Genomic DNA, 17,664 nt, shown 5'->3' with positions numbered 1-17,664 from the left:
CTGTGGTAGAGGATACGCTTTGAATTACGGTTCAACATCCCCTTTAATACTAAAACTCTTTAATTCATATTTTTATGACCACAGTCATATAATTGCAAAGGACTTATTTTAAATTTAAAAAATAGTTTAATCAGGGTATAATTAAGATACAGTGTGCCCTCGTTCGTCGCGTTCCAGCACCAAACACGATTAACAAAGTCCGTGATAGAGCGACAAACTATTTATCTTATTATTTACAGTAATTCAAACATTTATGACCCCTCCCCATACTGATATTAAACCACCTTCTATATGTATTACCTTTTCCCACACTCTTATCGGCTGTTTAAAGCACTTTTGTGTCTCACGTAAGTCCGAGACTCACGGAACGTAGCGCACTTTCGGATGCCGTCAACCAATAGAATGCATGTACAGTATCACGTGACTGCCTCCCAAAAATCCACGATGAGGTGAAGTCGCGAGCGTTGATGTGCGAATGCGCGAGGACGCAATTTATATCAATCTCCACGGTACAACAGTCAACTCATGACAAAAGAAAATACACATAGAGAACTCAGTCAAGTAGCTCTAAATAATTTATTTTTATTCATTTCATCCATCTTTGTTAGTCTGACAGTTGAAGATGACAGTGTGAGTTCAATATACAAAAACAGACCTGGAATGTTTTGTCTTGATTATTTTTATGCAATATGTAGTACATTTTGTCACTGAAAAAGTGCATCCATTTGCTTTGGTTCCATCTTGTGTGAACTCTCTTCAAACATCGGCTGTAATAGCAAGGGTACAATCAGCATCACACACGTCTGTCCCTTTAATATGTTCCTCCCACAGCCCGAGACTAAGGAAAAGGTCCAAACTGTATATTTGCATTCTTGATTCCTGTAAACATGAACCTCACAGTTATTAACACTAAAATAAGGGTCCGGAGGAGGTGGCAGTGGTTCAGACATACAGACCGTTAATTTTCAGGAACAAATAGGATGAAACCATCTCGGCTTTTCTTGAAATCGGCATTGGTTTGTCCGGGTTTGGTTTCGACGGTGATGCTTTTCACCTTTCCCCGCATGTGAAGCTGCACCACTGACCTACAAACCTTCACAGGAAGCTGGTCCTTTCTTATTCTGAAAGAGACAAACATAAACATCTATTGTTACAAGCAATAAACATTACTGTCATAATGTCACAAAATGTCTCAACATGCATTTTATTTCCTAATTCCAGACAAAAGCTAAAGCAATGTCTTATATCGTATGTGGGTCAATCAGATTATGCATTGATATATAACATAGACTGCAGTATTCAAAAATAGTGACAAGATTTAAAATTCACATGCACTTTCACGTGAATTTGATACTTAGATGTGATATAAAATTAAAAAATATTTATGTAAAATATTGCATTAAAATGATATTTTCAAGCAAGACAAGGAGAAAACATCGCAAACTCTACATTTGAGGTCAGACTATAGACTCGCAAATATAATAAGCTACATTATACTCTATTTCCTTGTCTACAGAAAACTGACACACAAGCTACTGGAGTGTGTCAGTTTCAACCTAGATGTTGAAATCACAACATCTCTGAGTGAAGCAGTCAAAAGACACCGACTGTGTTTGGGATTGCATTCTTACAGCCTGCCTACACCTTATAAACCAATGTGTGCTGCATGCTGTCATAAGGATAGCTTCACCAGCAGAGTGCTCACAATGAAGTATCCTCAATCATTAAGCCTCTGTGTCACATTACGCCGCTTTAGAGCTCTTCTTTTGAGAAGAAAAATAGATTAATTACAAACCTACATTAATATTTTCTCTACTTTTATCTGAGGGTCAATTAAAGAGTGTTAAATGTTAAATGTATTTAATGTTAACAATTACTACAAGACAAAGTGTGTAGCTACTGACTCTAAGATTGAACAAGGAGGAGGATGTTTTATCTTTCTGCTGTGTACATCATCATAACATTTAAGTGTTGGCTGGCTCTAAGGGACTGAAACTCATTGATCAGCTGGTTAACTGGATACAAATGGTGAAGCGGACTATAGATTTCCATAAAAAATGTGAAAATGTTTGCTAAAAATGTCATTTGTAAATTCAGTGAAAAAAATAACATTATATCACCACCAGGTGGTCTGGGGCTCCTGAGAATGAGCAGGAAGCTCCCGATGTCCTCCTAGCAGCCCATTATCCTGGATTTTCTCACATGCAACATTAAAATAATATATATCGGTTTCTTTAGATGTCCCAACAATAGCTTCTCATGAGATCCTAAAGGCAATTACTGTCATTCACTGTATCATCCATTATCAATCATCCAGGTTTGACCTACATGTGTCTAGGAGCCTCAGTCCATCTTAAAACAGTCTCTCAGTTCTATAACTTGAGACTTTCTCCAATTTCATAATCCTCGTGAAGATTTTCATTCCACACAAATGTCTCAGAGCGACCAGTTCCACTGATCACAACCAGAAATCAGGTACTTGGGTGTCACACACACCTAATCTCTGTGCTGTCAGCAGGGGTGAGAATGTGTGGCTCTGCACAGTCACATGAAGACGATTCGCTGTGAAGTTGTGTCTCAGCCCTTAGGGATCCCACAGCCTCATCCCGGCTGATCCCAGCGCTCCACCACACACAAGCTGGCCCGGCACATGACTCAGCTTCTGCAGTGTGAATGCTAAAAGCTTGAGACCGTACAGTGACATCACATCCCTAGGCTCAGTGTACTTCAGGCTAATAGTTGATACTCCGGTGAGGACCTGCCTCTAGTGAATGTAGTGGGTTGTTGTTGTTGCTGTTGTTGTTGTTGTTTTTAATCAAATAAGCTTTAAAAAGCAGATGCAACTATTTGGCAACTATATTTGACACATTTCTGGAAGCCTTTGAAACACTGATTATATCAATAATAAGCAAGGCTGGCTTGTGCATATAGGCCAGCTCGGCAACCGTCTACATTGGCAAGAACAACATACTGCACCGGTTAGTGTCCTGTTCTCTGCAGACTGAGCAGTAATGTTCAAAAGCATGGCTGAAAATCACAGTGCATGAAGTCCTGCGTCAAGGTGAGTTTAATTTAAGCAGATTACATAATTTAGTTGTTATGCAATAATGCTGGCTTTCTGGATTGGCACAGCCGACACACACAGCAGGTGAGCCCACTGAGACACGACAAAATGTGTAATGAAATGGATCAAAAATACTGCTCTGAAATTAACTGCAAGTGGGTGTGGGTGTGTGTGTGTGTGTGTGTGTGTGTGTGTGTGTGTGTGTGTGTGTGTGTGTGTGTGTGTGTGTGTGTGTGTGTGTGTGTGTGTGTGTGTGTGTGTGTGTGTGTGTGTGTGTGTGAAAGAGAGGGTCCTGCATCATTGAAATGCCCGTGAACTAGTGACGCGTGTCCAGTTACGACAACTGGACGTGGTTGAAGCAAACATTAAGCACACACACACACAGACACAGACACAGACACAGACACAGACACAGACACAGACACACACACACACACACACACACACACACACACACACACACACACACACACACACACACACACACACACACACACACACACACACACACACAGACACAGACACAGACACACACACATCCAAACACCTAATGCAGCTTCTGCGTAAACATTCACTGTCAGACTTCATGAACCCATCTGTTATTTATTGATCTATATTTTAACTGATAACTGTTCAGTTTTTAAAATCAATGAAAGTGGATCAGTTAATAACTATGAGTTATGAGTGGTTTTCCATTGTAGCCTGCTAGCTTAGCATTAGAAAGCTTAGTATAGTGTACAGGCAGATAAAAATAATCTCTAAATCAGTACAATAATAATAATAAGACAGAAACTGAAGCTGCATCTTAAAAGTGTCTTTTTTCCTTCTTTGCACAAAGTCTGACAGGAAACGAGGGCCAGAATATAACCAGTGATGTCCTCGTTCTCTGTTGCTCGTAAACCACTCACTTTCCCAGTGATTCTTAAAACTATATCTTCAAGTGAATCCCAGCATTGATGAGATTGTCACCTGCTGCAACTTCATTTGGAAGCCCCTGTGATCCCTCCACATCTCCTGAAACACTGTCATCAATCATCTTCCGATCACCACTGCTATATCCGCCGCAGCGGGTCACGGGGAACCGGATCTCAGCAGCATAGGGCGTGAGGCGGGGGACACTCCGGGCATGACGCCACTGAGTGCTAACCACTACGCCACCGTGCAACCCTCCTGAAACACTGGTCAGAATTAAATTACAATTCACACAATCCTAACACTTTTTTTTACAATAAATAAATCTAATATTGTGATTATTACTCATGCTTTTGCATCAAATGATCATCTCCGTGGAATTTGCATTCTAATTTAATACAACCTTCCTTCCAACTTTTGCAAATCAAATCTGTGCTGTTTTTGTCTCTTTTTCAGAGGCAAAATATCCAGTCACAAATAGCATGACCTCAATTAATCAGTGCAGAGTCCTCCTTTGGCACGTCTCTTATTTGTACAGTCTTTCATATGCAAGGGGAGATTCACCTGGCAGACACGCAGACTGACTCCCAGCCTGCTGCTTCTGCTCAATAAATATAGCTCACAGGTTGTATTTACATGAGCACATCCGGTGGAGGAGCGTTATAAGCCTGTCCTTCTGCCTCTTTCTTGCACCTAGCTCACCATTGAGTGTGAAACTGCGACACATGATGAGCAAGGAAGCAAAAAACTGGTATATCCTCGTAGAACACAGTAGACATTTCTGACAAATAACACAAAAGCAGGCATGAACAGTAAATGTTCAAAATCCAACCTGTAAGGTTGCCTTGTCAAGACCTGGTGCATTCAGGATCAGGATATAGAAAGTTTAAGAGATAAGAAAGTTTAAGAGATAAGAAAAATAATCAACTCAATAGTTGCAGATTAAAATAACTGTGGGAAATTGTCATCAGTTTATGATAGAGGCCAAACTCAATTAAGTATAAGACTGAAAATCCCAGCTCTTTGTCCAGCGACATCATTGACATCAGTATAAGAAGAATTTTAGGAAACTCACTGCATGTTTTCAAATCCCTGTGGCTAGTCATGCAACAGGTGTGGCCTTGCTCTCTTTTTTTCCAAAGTCCACCTTGGCCCCTCATCAACCCCAAACCCTGCCATGCTGGCCCCCTAAACCAGCTGTCTTGCCTTACTGGGGCGATGACAAACCCAGCACAGAAACCCACTGACCTCATGGTTTTGTTTTGTGTGTGATACTGATCCCATCATGCTGGCTAGCACAAGTAAAATCTGACACCAGCTGAGCTTGTAGGGGAACACCTCGGGCTCTGCCTGAGGGCAGCAGCCGATTGGCCAGCAGAGCTGCAATGGACAGCTTCTGCTGCTGCAGGAAAGGAGCTGAGATGAAACCACTAACTAATGTTTCTCTGGACACAAATAGATGATAAACAAGAGAGTTTATATTAGTAATATTATTTGAGATGTGAAACCATTATCTTTAAATGCTATACATATTAGTTCAGTATAAACTATCAAAATCTTGATACAGATGCTTTTTTTTTTAGAAAAAACAATCATTTCTGATTTCTTTCAATCATTCAGATGTATCAAACCTCAGAGGGTGAAGCTGAGGTGAAGAAGAAGTAAGACTACATGAACCTAAGAGGTTTTTGCAATGGTTGCGAGTATGGCCTTTGTTTCCCATTAAGAAATAATAATTTCAGGAAATACAGAAGGAAAGTGTCCTGTGTTTCCTTTCTTTTGTAGCTGCTAAAGCTATTCTTGATGTTTTCTGAACTTGCAAACAGTCAATACATGATTATTTTGTTTATGAAACATTTCTTACACTGGAAATGAATGGTATTTCCCTTAAATGAAATTATCAATATGTACAATTTTCAGTTGATTTAATTTGATATTGGTCCCTGAGAATGGTGACAAACCCATTTTCTCAGACTAAACTAGTAAAGCTATGGTTACACGTGATGTTCTCACAAGATGTAAGAATGAAAAACAAGTGAAGTAATGGTTGTTGTTTTTTACTTTGTTGTATCAATGCTGTATTGTTATGAACTAGAATGTCCGACACTGACTGGATGGCAGCTGACAACATCACAAACCTTCCCACGGGTCGTTCCTGGGGTCTTTTTTTTTTTTTTTTTGGCTTGATGACAATCAGTTTGAACAATCAGCATTGGCCGTTTACCGAATCAATAAAATAGTATCACACTTTTTTTTTTTTTTAATGTTGCACTATCTCTTCTTAGTGCTGTTGTGTCTTTCTATGGTGTGATTCTCACTGCTGTATTGTGTCTTAAATGTCCTGTCTGTAAGTCTGGTGAGCCAAAGATGAATTTCCACCCCGGTGGACAATAAAGATTTATTATTATTATTATTATTATTATTATTATTGTTATTATTATTATTATTATTATTATTATTATTATTATTATTATTATTATTATTATTATTATTATTATTATTATTATTATTATTATTATTTTCTCTCTTTCCAGCAGTCACATGATGACACTGTTATATTTGTGTTAAATATGAATCCCGCAGCTTGTTAGCTTACACCATTGACTTGAAAGCACAATTCCTATAAATTTCTTCCTTTCTAAAACAATGTTACGTTTCCATGGAAAATTTCATAAACAATCCTTATAATTATGAAAGCACAAAAATGACTGAAAACACTATAGCATGCGGAGCAGATTAAAATAAGATCACAATAGTGGAGCAGAAATCTAAACTGGAGGAGTGCAAATAAACTCAGAATCTGCAGCACAAAGTCAGACAGTCTGATGTTCTGCCATTGGGTTGATGGTTTCTGTCCTGTATTTTAAAGTGAACAACATTACAACCAGCAAAAAGGACCGCTGTGATCTTCTGCTTTGATTGTCTTCAGAAAGCAAAATCAGTGTAATTCCCAGAGTGACATTCTTCTACTTTAAATACTAAAACCATATAGTTCTCATCTGTCATTTTTCATTCTGCAGCTGACTTTGATCTCATTCTATCCGGCTTGATTTCCAACACAACCATGCAATTTTCCATAGAAATCTTAATTAGCAATTCCCCAGCTGCCTAGCAACCATTGCTGAGGTAACAGCAGCACCTCTGGCCTGAACAGTGGGGCTCAAGCAGGGCCAAAGCCACTCATCATCAGTTGTGAGGTGGGAAGGTAGGCAGGGAGCGGACAAACCAGCAGGGTCCACTTTTGCGTCATAGTGTTGATCTCATCCATTATAATTAGCATCACTGTCAGGCACAGTGGGCCCATCTCAACCAGCGGCACTCTGCATCTCAGGTCTCCTCAGGGGGCATTCTGGGAAAAAAGTATGACTCATCCTGTAACTACAGTACAGTTAATACCTTAGGAGTGACTAAGAGGCAAAACCAGCACAGTGAACACAATATTTCATTTGCCTTGGTGTCACTAATTTCTTTTATGTTGATTCATTATTAAGATCATTTCTGATAAGACATCACATCCGTTTAAAAGTGGACCAGTGAGAGAGCTCAATACTGAGAATCATCAAATCAGTAATTTATGAGGAAACACACAAACAACTGTCCCACCTCAGGAGTGAGTGATTGGACCTGCAGCTGTTAGCAGCGGATGTTATTGGACTCATCATTTCAGCTGAAGTACCTTCAACTGAGTGAGAACAGCGGAAGACAAAATGTGTGCTCGTTGAGACAAAGTGTTTGCGCTGATGAATCCCATCTCTACAGCGGGACTTAAATGAAGGAGGAAAGTGTTGCTGATGAATCCTTTTGTTGCACTCAGGCCATTTTAAATGCAGCACGTCTGTATTGTTTGAATCCACAAAGAGGCCTTTTGAGGCTCGTGCAGTTTTAAAGTCATCAGTCGACTCGGAACGGAAAGTCCACAGTCAGAACATCTTGTCCAAAGCGCTGTTGATATACATGAGCGGGAATGAGGAAAGTATGATGAAGCACTCACTGTTTGTGAGGCTCCCATCCAGATTTGAAGCCAACTCTGCAGAGGGTAGAACATCATGAGTTGCTTGTGCCTGTTTATTCTTTTATTGGCCTGTTATTGTATTTCATGATAATGAAATCTGCTGCACTGAGCCAAAGCACAGTGTTCACAAAAATGCCAAAAACCAAGTAAAGAATACTTTCTGTGTTTTGCGTTTACCGGTTATAAACAGCTCCAGAAAATGTGTCAGTAGAACAAGAACACTTATAAATAGCATTAATTTCACACATTTCAGATACTTTGATTTGCATTTGCAATGCAAGAAATGTTAAAGAAGTGAAAAAATGATTCACATTGGCCCTGAACCCACCTCGAAATTTAATCAACCCCTTCTTTAGTCGACCTATGTGATCCAACTCTCATGTCAGAGGAGCTCGTATATGAAGTGTGGTTCAATGTATATTTCTGCTCGCCGGCATATTAAGTACGTGATTCCATCAAAACCCATCGTCTTAACTGCCGTCTGTGGTGGACTTGCCCAGATAAGATTTTAAATTGCAGGACAGCCTTTTTCATCTTGGGATGGATTTAACTTTTATTTATCTCTGGTTAAAAGTTATCTCTGATATATTTCAAGTGACAGTTTGGCCCGTGTTGACTGTGGACATTTCAAGTATGCCCACATGTGGAAGTCCCCATGAAGTCCCTACTGTTTACATCAAGAGCTGATGGCGCTGAATGTTTTTTCTCTTCTGCGAATGTCAGACAGGCCAGTTTGATGACAAGGGATATAATACACATGTACCTGTACATGTAATATACAACAGTGTTAGCTTCTTGATAACACATAGTAGTTAGTTATGATAGCAGTAAAGGGGGTATAAACCACTTTCATTGTTAAGAATATTAGCTATTGCAAATGCAAACTAATATCATTACTATCCGGTTCATGACACCAATGTCAAACACAATACGACTTCTGTCTTGAAGGTCACATGATTTTCCAACACAGCTTTTGAAATATGCTGATGACACAAATGCTGTGATTCTATTATGAGGAAGCACTTCAACTATTTTACTACCCTCTTCGCACTATAAAGTTAATTGTTTCTGAATGATGCTTTTGTGAGTCACTACTACTTCCATACCAGAGGTTTTCATAAGGGAAGACGGTAGTGATCAGCAGAAATATATATCTGAACCATACAGCGGTAAAGGTGTGGTTTGACTGGTTAATACATATGATCACAATGTGAACACCTGAACTCATAAATTCTGTTGTGATTTTTAGAAACTTTTATTAAAGCCGGGCCCTCCGTCTTTACTCACAAACCAATATTCTGCATCCTCACTCCTAGAGAACTACCTGTTCTTTGTTATTTGTTTTTTTACTCTGACCGAGCCTCATCATGCTCAGATTGATATGAATTATTACATGAATCAATTTTTGAAACCTAACTTGGGAGCCTTTGTGTGAGATTTGTTCCAGGATGTCCTCCGACCCTCTCACAAAGGAGTGTTAAGTCTGTAATATATCCATTAATATTAGTAACTAAAGTATTAGGATAAAAACCTAGATGACAGCCGCTCACAGTTTGATGCAGCTGTAATCAACAGCTCGATCCTGGCTGGGGTTGGTTGCTAATTCCCTGGAGCGCATGACCTGCAAACTCTGTGGGAACTGAGCAGGAAATGGGTCAGTGTCAATACACGCCATTTGCATCTACCTGGGTTAAAAGCCTTTGCCATCATTACTCTTCGACTCCAACCAGATCAGACTTCTGTAAAGTAAAGGACACAAAGCCCTCAGAGCGGAAGTCCGTTCTCGTGTTGTTCTGGCCTTCAGGACCAGCAGAGACACAAACACATTTAGGACAGTCACTGAGGGAGAGAAGAAAGAGAGGAGGAAGAGAGACAGGGGAGGCTATTTCAGGCTTACTATGACGCCTTTCATGCCCTATAAAATGAATTTAGAGGGAGCTGATTTGGACCAACAAACTGTTGCGGTAAAATGAGGTCAAAGTAGAAAGCGAACAAGCCCTTTGACACGAGTAACAGCTCATGTGTCTCTGGTCATCACGGCCACATCACGAGACGGCTCACACAATCTTCATGGTTAATGAAATCATGTTTGTTTGTGGTTTTTCCCTTTTCTTGCTGCACTGGGATGGGAAGGGTGACCCAGAATATAGCTATTAATGCAACGCTGTCTCAGGTCTTTCCATATTCATTAGTGAATATGCTGATGTAGAGGAGCAGAGGAGATACTGATGAAGGAGAGAGGATGGAAGACATTGAGAAAGTTAAAACAAAGATAAGAACAAATTGAGTAAAGCAGGATAGCTGCTGATGCTAATAACACAACATGCTATTTCTGTTGTACTGATGCAAGTCACAGGTTCATTTCTTGCCATTTCTTCATTCATTGCTTGGAATTCAGGCTGATGGAAGAATATGTGATCATCCAATAAAACAAAATAACAGCTGAATACAATGAAGGGCTGCATATCTTCAATTTTACACCTCACTGGTTAATCATTGAGGCTATAAAGAGTATTAGTATGAACAACTGCCGATAAATGTAGAACAAGGAATTACAAAATGTCTGGAATAATTCACCCTAAAATAAAAAAGAAGTATCTGTTGATCTGTTTATTCTGAGTATTAGAAATATCTTCTTTGAGATCTCTGCTTTCTCTTGAATATAAGGTAACTTTGCTTTGGTCCTCGAACATAAAAAATTGCATGCCTACCCAGAATTCATGAAATGTTGGTGAAGGTAATCCTCAGAAAACATTTACTCACGGATGAGAAGCTTACTAACTAAACTAACTAATCTAGCTGGCATCAGTAGGAAGCCATTAATGTTTCCATCCCAGCCTGTCAGGAGCACACTTTGAGCACCAAAAGTGAAAAGCTATCGTGTTTCATTGTAGTTGAGGGACATCAGATTTCTCTACAGATGATATCCTCAGAACTCAGAGCAGACGATTGAACAGCACTACAGGTGGGAGGAAAAGACATGTACCTATGATCTGAGATTAAATGTCCTGTATTGACCGGCCTTAAGTAGAACGAAGGCCTGCTGCACCTTCATGACAAAAGAGCTGGTTCCAATATTTGAAGGTTTATTTTCCTCTGTTTCCTTGTTTCAATGTTTGTTCCAGGTTTTGTTTTTCTTTTTTCGCTTAATTTCTGATTGTCTCCTCATCCCCCTGGGTATTTCATCCTTGTGTTTGTGCTCTCTTCAGTCAGACGTTTGGGTTTCGTCGCGGTGATCCTTCATGTCCCAGCGTCATTCTACTGAGCTCCTTGTGTTTTCCTCCTGGTTTTTCATGAATATTTGTTCCTGGTTTCTACCTTTGTTGTTATGTCATTAAATAACTCATCTCAGCTCTCCTCTCTGCCTCTTGTCTTCTATCTCTTTACAATACTTCAAAAAGATGAAGAAAATGGATGGATGGATGGATGGATGGATGGATGGATGGATGGATGGATGGATGGATCTTTATCAAGTAATTACACTCCTTTTTCTGCTGCAGCAGCTACACAATTTTTTGTGTCATTTTTCTCTTTATCAATGACACAAAGGAGCTTCTCCAGTACTTGGTGAAGCGTCAGCGCTGGAGTAGACGCGTCTGTAGAAAACTGTCTTTGCAGTGATCAAATAATAAAATCCCCAAACTGTTCTTTAAGTAAGGAACTCTCCACAATCCTTTAGGCTGGGGCTGATCATACCCTAAATCCTGCGTTTAGCCCGCTCTTACTCTCCCAGCTGTCCCAGCAGATGGTCCAGGACCACCACCCCTCAACACCCCCCCCCCACACACACACACACACACACACATACATGCACACATACACAAACACTCACTACTACTTCTCTCTCAGTAAACACAGCAACACAAACACACACACACACACACACACACACACACCGTTCATTTATGCTGACAGCTCAGACACAGGTGACAGGAAGAGAAAGCAACAGAGAGCGAGGGATGAGAGGATGGGTGCTACGTTCAGGAGAGACTGACGGATGAGGAGGAGAAAGCAGAGGAGTGCACTCAGCCTGGGAAGCGAGAGACGGAATGTGACATGACAGAAAACCAGACAGCTTGTCTTTGCCTCCCTTGCCGACAACACAGAGCAGCTTTGAAGTCAGATTTTACCTTGTGGCTCTGACGCTGCCTTCCCTGACCCAGTTTTGTAGAACTAACTGAGCCAGTGCGTTCTCTCAGCTGTAACCTTAACCCTAACCCTAATCCTAACCCTAATCCTTACCCTAATCCTAACCCTAAACCCCCTAGCCTTAAACCTAACCCCAACCCTAACCCTAAACCTAATCCTAAAGCCCTAACCCAAATCCTAATCCTAATTGCAATCGCTCACAGGTCCAGCTGTCCTGTTTGATCTGGAGGAGCAACAATCCCCCATTGAGTGTTTCCTTGTCTGAACATTATTCAGACCTCATCGAGTAGAACAGCGAGCACATGACTCTCGGGGACTTCCTGACAGGAGCACAGAAAAAGCATGTTTGTGTGAAGTCATCCTTTTCCTCCCTCCTCCTCACCACACATGGCACATGCTCGCACACTTACACAGTCCACCCCTGACTCTGTCTCACGAGGCTTTTGAAGGGTAGCCTGGTGGAGGTCGTGACCCCCCCCCCCCCTCCATTCACCGCAGATGGTGGCACAAAGACAGGCAGACGGCTGAAACTAAGTCAGATTGGTTGACTCTCTTCTGTAATGCAACAGATGCTGCAGGGACCCCCCACCCACCAAAAAAATAAAAAGACAAACCCAGACCAAAAGTCTACGACTCATAAAACCAACAAAAGCCTCAGTGGGACCAGCTAGCTGAAAAGACACAAAGTCTGTTAGAAAAATCAAAAAATACACCCCAGTGTGACGGCGTCTGAGCTGAGAAAGTAAAATAAGTCACACACTCATGAGTAAGATTTGATGTTCATGCTCAATGCACAAACTAATAAAAAAACAACAAACATTCCCCTAGAGACAAAAATGATGTCATCGGGAATTTATGGATGAAAGGGACATTTTAATAGTTCTAAGAAGCAAATGGAATTATTAACAGGGACAGTTGTGGCTGTTAAAACTCAGACGCTTTTTACGCAGACATCGCACAACAGCATCAAAGTCCCTTAACGCTTCATGCTTGCTGACGCCAAACAAGACAACAGCAAAGCAACGAGGTTCCGGTCATTTTAAACAGCTTGCTGACATTCTGTGATGAGAGAAAGTGTGAGGTTTAACACAGCTGGTGTGAACGGGGCACAAGTGTTCTAGTTTGGATCACAGAAATGTCCATCAGACTGTTCTTTTATTTCACGCATAAGTCACTTTGCTAAACCAGATGCCAGCCAACTTCTGTCATTCCAGTGTTTCTTGGTGAAACAAATGCAGACAGAAAAAATTTCTGTTTAATGAATTGAAAGAGCTCCTCTTCAGACGGTCCCTAGAAAGATTTAGTCCAAAAAGCTTTTATCACAAGGGTCTAGCACACCGAACTGTTCGGTTTATGGTAAATGATGAAGAGAAGCAGCAAATGTTCATAATTGAGCAAATGGAAACTGATTTTTTGGCATTTATCCTTGGAATGAAATTGTTTTCAGTCAATTGACTCAATCCTGATCATACAACCAAGATTTTATTCTCCCAGAACAAGAAAACATGAGGAGATTATGAGCCATAGGAGAAAAACACCTTATTACTTCCATTATCTCTAACTGATTAGGTAATCTACAGAGGAAAAACTGCTTTTATAGCAGATCCAAAAAAAACATTACAGTATACAGTAATACACTAGTGTCTTCAAAAAAGTTCACAAATAACAATTTACCTGTGAATGCATAACCTATCTAAACCACCTTGCTTGTCATTGATTTTTTTTCTTAGTGAATGATCTTCAGTACAAAGAGCTGCTCAGTCATGGGTTACAGCAGTCAGAGTAGTATGTCCATTACAGTAGTACATATGGTACCACTACTGTATATATGTGTGTGTATATGAAATGTATTTAGTAACTAGGATTAGTCTTAGGTAATAGACTATGCATGTGTAACTATTAATGTGTATTTAGTGTATGTGTGATGTTGATGCTGTATTGTATATCTGAAGGCGTCCTCATTGTGATGTTACTGTGGATTTATGGGAGAACTTTTATCTTTTATCCTTGAGGTGCAACAGATCCAAACAAACAAATGTAGATTGTTCGTTTATTGTTTCGTGAGATACATTTTTATCTTAATTAGCAGCTGTGAAGTTCAGAAACATCAAATAAAATGGAGTTTAAGATCTTTTGTGGAAAACCATCAAACACCCAAATGATGAGTCTAAATCTTAAAGAAATAGAAATATGGAGGATTTTGGCAGAATGTCCATCAGGGACGTCACTGTTTGTCTGAGTGTATAGTTTGTTCCTCTTTTTACGTCATTCAGAGCAGTCATAGCAGGATTTGGAGGATTAATACTTTGGAAGACCAATCAGAGCACACTGGGCACTGTCTCAGCAAGCCACACTTACAACAACACACCCACACTTACACACACACAAATCCATACTCCCACCAGCACAACCAAAACACTCTGCAGTGTGTGAAAACTTACGGGTTGCACCGGGCAAATGAAGTCTGGCAGAGATGAATGTGGGTGGATGTGAGTCAGGTTGCAAACAGCTCGGACAAATCAGGTTCGGTGTGATAAATTTGATAAATGTCAGCGTGACTGATTCATTTCACACTGGGTATTAAAAGCAGCGCTCGCACACCGACAACTACGACAGTGATAAATGCCAAGAGCATGATTTGTGTAATTGTTATGCTGCATTAATAGACTTGGGCTTAGCTGATGTCTTTGACCACTTAACAATGAGCTCAGATGCTGTGAGCGCCTCAAGGCCTGCCTGATTTATCTCCAAACTATCACTAAATTCTTCCTAGCTAAATTCTTCTCTCTGTTGAAAGACTTGAATGAAGTGGCATCAGCTGCTGTAGAGTTTTGTTCTCACGAGCCAAAAGTTACACATTTAATGAGGGTTTATCCCAGAGTAAAATTTTATTGCTCAAAGCTTGCTCTTCTATAGTCCAGCAGACAAATTTGAGATTCACACCTCAATCTCATTTCATGTCTAAAATGTTTCTCATACTTCTCCTAAGATTCACTAGGAGAAATAGGTGACCCCCACACCACTATATTTGAATAAACTCAGTTGAAAACCTTACGCAGTCACCTTCCGGCATCTACCTGGAAGTTTGGGCCGCTAGCCGAGATAGCTCTGGTCTTCACATTTGTCCGTGTCTCTCACGGAGCCCTTTTGGCTTCGTCAAATGTAGCGGTTAATATTCTTTGATTGTGACAGACCTCATGTTGTCATGTGGGGAACCCCGATGCTTTATTCACCAGGACCGAACCTGGATGGCTGGACCGTAACGCCAAAGCGGCCTTCATCTTCACGTTCGTCCGTCCCACACACTTGGAGCCGTTAGACACATTTATGAAGCATTAAGTATGACAGTTGCTGCTTTTACAGGACACATCAGTTGTACGAGTGACTCCATGTTCAATTGTGTTATCAACACATTATTACATTGTACATTACTATTATATTATCAATATGTTAAATACCTATTTTGAAGTTTATTTAAATGTGCTTCATGCTTTCTGTTTGAGTTATGAGAGTTGGTGGATGATGTCAATATACCAGTCGTAAATTTGGACAGGAAATAAACCGATTCTGTCCATAATCCATCCACAAACAGCTCTGAAACTCATCAGTAAACTTAGGCTGTTACTTCTTTGTTCGACCATAAAACTGCATGTAGGCTGCAAGTTTGGGGCGCACCCCAAAGTTGCAACCCATCACTCTGCCTCCCCTGCATCGTACAGACTACTTGCATGCCTACAGGCGCCTACTGTGTTTCAGGGGCATGTACACAACATTGTGTGTGCGTTGACTAACACATACAGTATATATGCATGTATTGTACTGAAGAGTGTAAAGAGAATTTCCCCTCTGGGGATTAATTAAGTGTTTTAAATCTTAATCTTTAATATCAGGTCTGGAAAAACCAAAAGGGACACATCGATTCAGTTTTCAGTGATTCCAGTTCCCAACCAGTTCACGGCTACAAGAATGACGACTATACTGTTTTATTACTAGTCCCTTGACTGCAACTCTGCAGAAAGTCTGACTGATGAATACAAACATCCATGTAATTGATTTCACCAAGAGATGGTTATGCTGCACTGGACTTCACCACGCCGTTGAACGACAAGGACGTCACTGGTGTGTCTGTCCCCACTGACCTTAAACCAGACCAACAGAGTCCCTCATTGCTCTTTAAGTGCTCACATGACATGCTGGACTTAATTCATCTGTTGTGAGTTTGAGCATCCTGTAATGTGACTACTGCACATGGGTAATTTGTAGAGTTGTACTAACGTGACTGTTGTTTGATATTCATTTATGGTGATAATAGTTGACTGAAGTGAACTTATGGGCTGCTTTCAATCTCGAACTACAAAGCGTGTTTAGACCACATAAGAAACTGGCCCGAACTGTTCACTAGAGGCTAGAACATAAAATCCATTCTATCCATGAGTGTCAATGTTGTTTTCTCTGATTTTCAACATTTTCAACAAAATATTCATAATTTGGTCAGATTAAGTTTTTAAAACACTGAAATTGGACTTGGAATTGTTTTTCATCTTAACTGCCCAGGAGTCTTGAATGAAGCGTCTGACGTCCCTGAAACACTGAACGTCTCACACCAACCACTTCAGAGACAACAGAACAGGAAACCACGGGACACTATTAGTGTGGTGAGGCTGGCTGAACTGACCGTGTAAAGTGATCCACCAGTGTTCCCACCAGCTCGCCCACACGATCCTGGTTGGGGCACAGCTTCCCTCGCTGCAGACACACTGGGATGTCATCCTTGGTAGACATGTGCAGCGCCACCATTTGGTCAACCCCACTGGTCACACTCAGGCCAGTAAGCTGAAAATAACAGAACAAGAAAAACATCACGTCAGACAACAACAGAACAGCAACAGAGTATTCATGACTGATACAACTATACCAGTACTACTTGAGGTTACATATTAGTTAGATATTAATTTGCATAAAAACATCAAGGATTATCACATCAATGTATAATACCTGTGGATTATTCCTGCTCCAAGTATGTAAGGTGAGAGAAATGTGTGTGGAGGAGCAGTAAGGAGAAAGTAAAGAAGTATGGCGTGGTAAAAAACAACAACAATTTACTGCATCCATTGGAGGTGTTGATATATTGAGATGTTTTAAGTGTAATAATAGCCAAAAATGTGAAATGCATAACTGATCAAATACAAAATTGTAAAAAATTATGTGATCAAAATGTAAAAACAAATATTCATAAAGTTGATGAGAATGATGATGAGATTTAGTTTTTGGAACTACTTATTGGATCTTTTTATGTGCAGTCAGGTATATCCTTGTAATTATTCATCCAAACTGATAAGTCGATTGTCACTTTGTATTAATGAGATAAATGTGTCTTAACTACAGCTCTCATAAAAAGGAAAAAAAAAAGCACATATAAAGCACACTACTTGGATCCAGACGTGTTGAAAGGATATGCTCTGTTGTCTCCCAGTTTCCCTTGTGTACAGCTCTGGTGTAAATGTAGAGCAGTCAGTGTAACAGCTAA

The 17,664-nt window shown here is 40.3% G+C and overlaps 1 protein-coding gene across 2 annotated transcripts in view; it reads right to left on the bottom strand.

Moving 5' to 3' along the window:
* Positions 1-566: 566 nt before the first annotated feature.
* Positions 567-17,664, bottom strand: part of myo1g (myosin IG) — a 52,880-nt gene continuing 35,782 nt past the window's right edge. Inside the window, exons 21-23 of one of the 2 annotated variants that reach the window (XM_068332424.1) lie at positions 16,813-16,970; positions 957-1,121; positions 567-879 (exon numbers count right to left, since the gene is read on the bottom strand). In XM_068332424.1, the coding sequence (XP_068188525.1) occupies positions 959-1,121; positions 16,813-16,970 (321 nt within the window). In that variant the 3' untranslated portion in view covers positions 567-879; positions 957-958. Of the gene's footprint in view, positions 1,122-16,812; positions 16,971-17,664 lie in introns of both variants that reach the window. The other variant, XM_068332422.1, reaches the window with a different exon arrangement.

This window comes from Antennarius striatus, chromosome 14, assembly GCF_040054535.1.
Source record: "Antennarius striatus isolate MH-2024 chromosome 14, ASM4005453v1, whole genome shotgun sequence".
In the NCBI taxonomy this organism is placed as follows: Eukaryota; Metazoa; Chordata; class Actinopteri; order Lophiiformes; family Antennariidae; genus Antennarius; species Antennarius striatus.
The sequence above is the reverse complement of the archived record's forward strand: the minus strand, read 5'-3'. Positions and strand labels throughout refer to the sequence as shown.